At 50.3% G+C, this 9,060-nt stretch overlaps 1 protein-coding gene across 2 annotated transcripts in view; it reads left to right on the top strand.

Moving 5' to 3' along the window:
- The first annotated feature begins 6,076 nt into the window (after positions 1 to 6,076).
- The window catches only part of ROR2 (receptor tyrosine kinase like orphan receptor 2), a 234,745-nt gene continuing 231,761 nt past the window's right edge, over positions 6,077 to 9,060 (top strand). The window contains exon 1 of one of the 2 annotated variants that reach the window (XR_011484964.1): positions 6,077 to 6,340. Coding sequence is in view for 1 of the 2 variants with exons in the window: in XM_070459418.1 (XP_070315519.1) it covers positions 6,253 to 6,340 (88 nt within the window). In the remaining variant the exon portion in view is untranslated. The remainder of the gene's footprint in view (positions 6,341 to 9,060) is intronic. The other variant, XM_070459418.1, reaches the window with a different exon arrangement.

Genomic DNA, 9,060 nt, shown 5'->3' with positions numbered 1-9,060 from the left:
TCCTGCTGCCCCCGTTTCTTGACATAAAGATTGGAAATTGAAGATAAAGTTTCTTTTTTGAAATGATGTGTTCAAGCTTTAGAACTTTTTTTTACATTTATTTTCCACTTTAATTTTTTTTCTTTTTTCTTTATAAAAAAATTTGCGCTGATTCTTCCTTGCGGCATGCAGACTTTCTCTAGTTGTGGTACGAGGGGGCTTCTATATGTGATGTGTGGGCTTCTCACTGAGGTGCAGAGGCTTCCTTGCCCCGAGGCATGTGGGATCTTAGTTCTCCAGTCAGAGGCTGAACTTGAGTTCCCTGCATTGAAAGGTGAATTCTTTACCACTGGATACCACCAGGAAAGAAGCTCCTAGAACTTCTAAAGCTTATAGTTACTGGTGGAAACTGGAATCTTTGTTTCATCATTCCTGAATCTGAATTTTTGGAAACAAGAAAGCCTACCTAAACTCTATGTAGACACAAATGGTTTGAGATAAAATATTCTTTTCAAAACCACTGCAGTTGAGGATGGGTGTGTAATTTCAGGATAGGCCCATAAAGACTTATTCAGTTATGTAAGCATGAAATGAAGAAACTGCTAGCATTTATTTTATTTTATAAAAATTTGCTGCACATTAGAGAGAAAGGCAGTAGGCTGGTAAATGAAAAAAAAAATTGCATTTTTCCCAAATGAGAGGTCAGCACCAGCATTTTTCTGCCTTGCTTCTTCCTTCCTTCCTTCCCTCCTTCCCATGTATGTTGTTACCACATCTCAGGCACTGATGGGGATATATCAGCCTGTTTCTTATGGAACTTTAGAACAGTAGGGAAAATTGACCTAATCATGTCAGCTTGCATCATAGGGGTGAGATTACAACTGTGATATGTGCCTCCAGGTGGGGTTCTAGGTACTCCATCTACATGGAACCTTGACCCATCCTGAGATGATGGTGATAGAGGGGCATCCCTGAGGAAGTGACAGCTGATGGGAGGAGTAAATGCTCCCAAAGTGAAGGAAATCAGGGAGAGCATGTTCCAAGCAGAAAGACCAGCTCGTGAAAAGTCCGCACGTGGAAGGGAGTCTGCTACTTTTTGTGCTTTTGAGGAAATGAGAAACCAGAAGGGCTGGAAAATGAGAGCAAGGATGGCATGGTGCAGAATGTGACTGGGCATTTGTGTAGGGCCAGATCCTTTATGGGACATAAAAGTTTCAGTCTGACTTAAGAGCACTAGCAAGATATTCAGCAGAAACTTGGCTAGACTTGAGCTTGAAAGATCTTTCCATATAAATGTGTGGAAAGCATATTGAAGTTGGGTGATGGAAGAAATGGGGAGACTGGTGTGGAGGCTCTTATCTAGGCAAAGGTGATTCTGTCTTGAAGTACAGTGGTGGCAATGGGGATGGACGACAATGGGCTGGAGGCATTCAGGAGGTAAAACCAACAGCACACGGCAATGAGATGGATGTAGGAAGGTGTCAAGGATGGGGCTTAGGTTTCCGTCTCGTAGAGCAACATGATACCATTGGGTGGAGAAGGGAATTTAGGGAAAAAACTAGGTTTGAGGGAGGGTTCAGGGTTGGGGGGTGTGCAGATCATGAGTTCAAGTTTGGGTAACTCGAGTTTGAGCTGCCATTAAGAGACCCAAGTGGAGACGCCAAGGAGATGGTTGAAAATGTAGGTCTGGAGGTCAGGGGCCTAGCTCAGGATGGATGTGTCCATTTAGGAGTTGCCAGGTGAATAGGTGTTAGCTGAAGCCATGAACTTGGAAGAGATTTCTCCTTTGGGAGTGTGGATTGAGAAGAAAGTATAGCCTAGGACCATGTCCAGCATACCTGCCCAATTGAGAGTTCAGGGAACAAAGGAGAATAGGAGGAAAGCCTAAAGAAGTAGCAGTGAAACCAGGAGAGCTTGGTGTCATAAAACCAAGGGTAAATGAGTACCCCATGATAAAGTGCTGCAGAGAGGCTGAGTGAGAGGGGGAAAAAAGCCGTCCATTGAGTTTCACTGTCTGGGAATCCCAGCTGACTATGGTTGAGCTGTTTGTGTGGACTCAGTGTGGAGTGAGGAAATGGAGCTGTCTTGTTTGACAAGTTCTGTCATTTATCTTGCTTTGGACTTGATTTTTGCATCACTTGCTGCGGCCAGAAGAGGGTCCAATTCAGTTGAGGATCTCCCAACTGAAAAAAAATGAATAAGTGACAATCTCACTGCACTAGTTTTGCACGTGCTCCCCACAAAAGCCCAGTGGGCAGAAGGCTGTGAACTGTAGTTATCGACTTTCCACATTAGGGCAGTAAAGTTTGGTATGCTCAAACACTCCAGATTCTTACTGATTTTTTTTTGGTTGGATCTAGTATGTACTGAGACTCAGAAAACACTACCAATAAAAGATAAAAAAAAAAAAAACCCTGATAAATTGAGTTTAATCAAAATGAGAAACTGCTGTTTATGAAAAAAAAAACACTGAAAAAAACATTAAAAGACACACCAGAGACTGGGAGAAAATATTATCTGCGTCCAAGTCTTTTATCTGCCTGAAATGGGCTTATATCCAGAACATATAAAAAGCTCTTAAAACTCAAAAATAAGAAATTAAAAGATGAGCAAAAGATTTAAAAAGACATTTCACAAAAGAAGGTATGCTGCGGCTACTGCTAAGTTGCTTCGGTCGTGTCCGACTCTGTGTGACCTCACAGACGGTAGCCCACCAGGCTCCCCCATCCCTGGGATTCTCCAAGTGAGAACACTGGAGTGGGTTGCCATTTCCTTCTCCAATGCATAAAAAGTGAAAGTGAAGTCTCTCAGTCGTGTCTGACTCTTAGCGACCCCATGGACTGTAGCCCACCAGGCTCCTCTGTCCATGGGACTCTCCAGGCAAGAGTACTTGAGTAGGTTACCATTTCCTTCTCTGAAAAGAAGGTATACGAATGGCCAATAGGCTGTTCTTCAGACACTCCAGACCCCCTGGTTTTGACACCTTCACATAGGCCCATCTCTGCACCAGGAATATTTTCCCTGGATAGCGGCATGGCTCCCTGTTGATGGTCTTCAAGAGGCGCCTGGCTTCCTCCTGTTACTCTTGCTGGCTCTTGCCATAATCATTTCCTCTCCCTCTTGCCTACTGCATGTCCTGGGGACAGCATGGTTGTGTTCAATGTACGTGATGTGATAATCATTTTCCTGGTATACACACCTCCCATCCAGCTTTCTCCTACAACAAAGAGGTCTGGTGTGAGAAACCAACAAGATACTGCATGTGACTTCCAAGGCTGAGTTATAAAAGACACTATAGCTTCCACTTGGCTCTCACTCTGGGAGAAGTCAGGTGCCATGTTGTGAGGATGCCCAAGGAGCCCCGTGGAGAGGTTCCTGCGGAGAGGGAGCAGAGGCCTCTTGCCCACACCCTGAGCTAACCTGCAGGGTTAGCATGTGAGTAAGTCACCTTGTGAAGACCTTCCTGCCCCAGTGAAGCCTTCAGATGACAACTAACTTCAGCCTCATTGCAGACCCTGAGCTGGGCCTAGTTAAGCCTCTCCTGAGTTCTTGACCCACAGAAACTATGTGAAATAATGAATGTTTACTGTTTTAAGCTGTTAGGTTTGGAGGTGACTTGTTATGCAACAACTGAGAACTAATACAGGTTTGAGAGAATAAGTAGGTCCAACCTGGCTTGGTATCTAAGCCACATTCTTCTGACTACTTAGAAAATGCATATTTTGACCCTTCCCATGTATAGGTGTTGGAGTAGGAAATGGCAACCCCCTCCAGTATTCTTGCCTGGAGAATCCCATGGACAGAGGAGCATCGTGGGCTATGGTCCATGAGGTTGCAGAGAGTCGGACATGACTGAAGTGACTTAGCATAGCACAGCACATGTATAGGTGTAAAGTTATTGCATTTGTCCCTTAGTTCTGAACCTGTAGAAAGGGGAGAAAGGAGGGTGAGGGAGATGTGGGGTACAGCAGACCACAGTTAGAGGTAGGAATACTGTATATCCTGCCAGGCTCCTCTGTCCATGAGATTTTCCAAGCAAGAATACTGGAGTGGGTTGCCATGCCCTCCTCCAGGGGATCTTCCTAACCCAGGGATCAAATGCACATTTCACTAAGCACGTCTCCTGCATTGGCAGGCGCGTTCTTTACCACTAGCACCATCAGGGAAGCCCCAGGAATAATTTGGGGAAAGAGAAAACCTGAAAAGATAATGTTTAAAAAGCTTTAAGAAATCATGTGTGACCCCACCCAGGAAACTGTCAGCAAAAATGCATGCTGCTGTTTACATTCTCGGGTCAGGCTTGTGGGGAATCCAGTCGTGTGAAAATTGTACAAGACAACAGGTGAAGCATGATTAGGTCATTTCCCCAAAGTTCACACCAAGAAGTTTAAGTGTATCGTAAGTGGCAGAGCTGCGCAGAGAACGGGTCTGGAAGGACAACCTCAAGCATTCGCAGTGGAAAGCAAAAGGAGTGCATGTCTACAGAAAGGACAATGCTTTGCCGATTAACTGGGTTTGAGGGCGAGTCTCATCGGCGATTTCTCTGCCCTCGGCTCCCCCCTCCCCTTCCCCCTCAACGCCCGCAGCCCGTCTGTCTTTTTGGCCAAAACCATAATGGAGGAGTCTGGAACTCGTGCTTCAAGACCAACTTTTACAGGCTTATTTACTCTTAAAACATCCTTGAGGGTCCCCAGGGGAAGAAACAGGAGGAAAAACCCAAAGATAAACACCAGGCAGGGCTCACAGAACACCGTGGAGAGTAGTCCCAGGTTCAGACCGCACCAGCGGCGCGCGGAGCAGCTGCGGGAGCCGCTGCAGTCGGATAATGCTTTTACCATCTCCCATTCTGCCCTTGGTCCCCGGCCGTCCCTGACCAGTCTCAGTCACAGCCCTCTTCTGCTTTAGGAATCTGTTCACCCAAACCGATTCAGCAGAGACAGAGGCCGAAATAATTTGAACAGGGGTAACAGGCAGGGCGGCTCAGCCACGTTGTCAGGAGACCACAGCAAGGACTTCTATTTCCTGCTATGTGTGAGGCTGTGGAGGGGCCGTTCCAGGCGGGGACAAGCTCAGGGGTCTCTGGGTCTGGCACCCCCAGCCAAGACTCTCTCGAATTCACCCAACTAGCCGGAAATGGTGTTTGAGCAAAAACGCCAACCAAACCGCTCCCTGATCAGTTAAACGATAAATCTCACAAGGCAGGCAACCGAGTCCCTGAATGTTCCGAGTCCTTTTCTCCAAGAGAGCAAAAACAAAGAAAATTCCTAACTTACAAACAGGAGGGTCAGGCCTTCCAGTTCCAGACCTTTGCATGTGTTAAGCAAAACCAAGAATAAGCAAGAAAATATGCTATTTGAATTGCGTTCAAAACGTCTTTTACAAGTGAAGCAAATTACTTCTGCATGTTTCTGGGGCTCTGCAAAGAACAAATAGTGTTCTGCGTTTAATAGGTAAAATTACACAATTTGCTTTTAACAGTAAACCCGAGGCCACGGTGGCTTCAGATAGCATCGCGCTCCCGAGGGTTCCCTCCATGTAGCTCCACTCCCAGCAGTTTCCGAGCATTTTGGAGGCACGCAGTTGTTCTCATTGCTCGCAGCGTAGCGAGGAGAGGCCGGGAGGGCGCCGGCGGGGACGCTGCCCTTTTCCTTGAAAGTTTTGCTTCTCTTCCTCCCGCGCCACCGGTTTCTGGGATTGGGTGTCTCTCTGATGTGCCCCGGTGGAGGCTGGCGGGGCACCGAGTCGTCCTGAGTTACAGATTTACCGTTAGGCTCCCGGGGGTCCCGCCCCTAAAGGTGGGTGCCAACTGCGCCAGGAATCTCTGTGGCTAGGGCAGTCCCTGCGAGGTCTGGCTGGACGTCCCCAAGGCTCCACCTTTGCGTCCAAGCGTTCCGAGGAGCAGGCAGGAGGGCGGGCGCGGGAGGCGCGTCCGGGGACGGAGCGGCTGCCCCCCGGTCCTGGCCCCGCGCTGCCCGCGCGCCCCGCCCTCTACAGGCGTGTCGGTCCAGCAGGGGGCGCCAGCGCTGGCCTCTCGCTCTGCCCATCGGGGCGGGCGAGCCTGGGACCCTGCCTCCCTGCTTGCCCGCGGTCCGCCCCCCGCGCGCGTCCGGCCGGCCCTAGCCGAGCAGCGCATCCGGGCCGAGAGAGGAAGAGGACCGCGAGTTCCTCGAAAGGGACCTACTCGCCAAGCGCCCAGGAGAAAGGGCAGCGGACGCGCGGCCGACAGGGGTGGTGGCGCCGGATCCCCGCGCCCAGGCCCCTACGGCCCGCGGCATGGCCCGGGGCTCGGCGCTGCGGTGGCTGTGCGTCCCGGCAGTCTGGGCGGTCGCCGCGCTCTTGCTCTGCGTGTCCAGGGCCTCAGGTAGGACTCACCAGCCCGCGTCCGCCCGGGCGCACCTCCTCCAAGCGCGGGCAGAGGGCTTGCCACTCGCGCGCCCGTCCCTTCCCTCGCGATGCTGCTGCTCCCGCCGCCGCGCCGGCGCCGGTGCTCCTGGGCGAGGGACGCCTGGCGGGGGCCCCCCTCCCGTGCCCACCTCAGCCCGGCTCCGCATCTGCGCCCCGCCGCCCGGGGCTGCTTTCAATAAGGCGCGCTCCTGGGACGCCTAAGTGTTTCCAGAGGCTAGGGCGGGCGGCGCCGGCGCCCGCGAGGAGCCCCTAGCCGGGGGTTTCCGAGGGTCGTGAGTGTGAATGCGGTCGGCGCCCGGGTCCTCAGACGTGTCCGAGGTTCTCAGGACCATAACTCGGCCCTGATCCCCGAGGTTCTTTCCAGAGCTCCAGGTCCGCGGCGCCCGGGTCTGCGCCGACCTCTCCCCAGCGCCCGCGGCGCGGTGGGACAAGGCTCAGGGAAGGGGGCTCCCGATCCCCGCCCCTTGGTTGGAAGGGAATTTGACTTCCCTTTTGTTGGCCCCTCACCCTCTCCGGCCCCGCCGAGAGGTGGCCAAAGCCGCGTTTCCTGTGCCTGGGGTCCGGGGTCCCCGGGCCGCCTTCCCGCTACTGGCGACCTAGCCTTTTTCGGGCTGGCTGGAGGGGTGGGCCGGGCTCCCGGGTGGCATTCCCCTCGAGGGTCGCACGCTGTTGGGCTGCGTGGACCCCGGGGCGAGCAAGAGGTGCCATCACGTTCGGTGGAAGCTAGGGGAATTGGCCTAGGGTGCCACGCTGTCCGATACTCGCAGCACCCGCCTGCTCGCCCCCCGCTTCCTGCAGCACCCGCCTGCCCGCCCCCCGCCCCCCAGCCAGCCAGTTTCCCGCACCCTGCTGAAGCGAGGGAGGGCGGTGGAACCTCTAGGTTTGAAAGCTAAGGGGGTTCATCTCGTGACCTAGAAATGTGTGAGCCGTCCCTTACACCTAGATGGGTCTTGGTGTTCCCCACTCCATGTATTGTGCCCCCTCCCCCCAGCATTTCTGCACGTAGGTGAGAATTAGACTAAAGGCAAAAGAAGGGGGCTTGGTGGTTTTCGTCTTCTGCTGCCAACTGCGCGCTCCAGGGATCCATCCAACGATTCAGGAATGCTGGGCAGCCTTTCCTGGGGGGCGTTTGGGTTTAATACAAGAGCCAATTACGTCACACATCCTTGGTTACTTGATTTGGGAAAGGGGTTTGAGTTTCTGTCGCTGTCCCTTAAAGCATAAGCCGCTCAAGGTGCACGGTGCAAAGGTAAGTAAACCAGACCTAAATTAGTCTGTGCGTTTTTAAACAGCATCCCTCTGGATTTCTGCACCCCTTATCCCGCTAGAATCCCTCTCCCATTTCGAGTCAAGGGGTGCATTTGCTGCGCTGCGGGAGGGGAAAGAAGGGGCTGAACCCTGGGGACTCGACGTGCCATTGAACAGCGTTTGCGTGGTGGCCATGTGGGGGTTAATTGCTCTGCAAAACCCTACCGCGCAAACCTGTGGGCCAGCGGTTTTAGTTGCATTTGCCAGGGGGGTAGTTGGAAGTGGGTGATGTGAGAAAAGGTGATGGGTCTGTTCCTTAAATCAAGATTGCAGCAAGACTGGAAAGTTGCTTGCGTTTTGGGCAGAGAAGTTTAAACATTGCTGTAGTTTCCAGTAGAGTTAAAGAAATCTCCGAGGAACAAAGCAATCCAGTATCACTTTCCTTAATTTCTGAACCCTGTGTGGAGGTAATTTTCTTTCTCCAGTAAAATAATAGTAATTTCTATAGGGGAGGGAGAAGGGAAGCTGTTTATAATTCTCTTTCTTCTGGAATGTTAGGTGAGGTGGAAATGCAAAGAATAAGATCATATTCAAACTATGAATACAATTTTATGATTACAGGAGATTCAAGTATTTGGCATCTTTTCTGCTGTAAAGAGGAATCCCTGTAATCTGAGTGTATTTTATACACAAAACATACGTTACTATGTAAAAACAAGGAGACGTTATTCTAAAAGGATTTATAAGTTCTATGTTTTTATAGAAGGCTCTGTTCCTTAGGGAGACAAATGCTTAATTTTGGACTGTGTCCCCTGCCGGGGTTTGACAGGCTGGGAGTTTTGGGGTCTCCTCACCCCTGATTTTGACAGTGTAATGTTTACTTCTGGCCCAGATCCCTGGAGTGATGGCGGTAATAAATAATGATAGTGATCCATTTGAAAGTAAGTAAATGAAAACATCTTGAAAAAGAAGACTTTGTGGAAAAAGAAAAGTTTTTATATACTCTTTAGTAAGGCAACATGTTTTTCTTATTATGGCTGTGTACCAAGAAAAGAAGAAGCATACATTTGAAAATTTTCAGTATCTAATAGCAAAAGCAAGTTTAACCCTCAGGTCTACTTGATAAAAATGTCATCTGGACAATGACCACCACTATGTGGCATTCAGTGTGAGCTGCTGTCGTGAACTGTTTATAAAAGTGGTGATAGGTGACCGAGGGGCTCTGGTCAATGAGGCTGAGCTCTTGATTAGTAAACAAATCACAGTTAGAAAACTTACAAGAAATCTGCTTAGCATTTTGCCTTCAGAAAAGCAACATGGGTTAAAAAGGTACATTGACCAGGAGTTCTGGGTGACTGCAATCTGCAGATTTGCAAGGCAATGTGAAATACCATTTCTATTTTTATTGTTAAACCGTTTTCCTCTTGT

This window comes from Odocoileus virginianus, chromosome 31 (assembly GCF_023699985.2).
Source record: "Odocoileus virginianus isolate 20LAN1187 ecotype Illinois chromosome 31, Ovbor_1.2, whole genome shotgun sequence".
NCBI lineage: Eukaryota > Metazoa > Chordata > Mammalia > Artiodactyla > Cervidae > Odocoileus > Odocoileus virginianus.
Note: the sequence above shows the minus strand (reverse complement) of the source record. Positions and strands in the feature narration are given on the sequence as shown.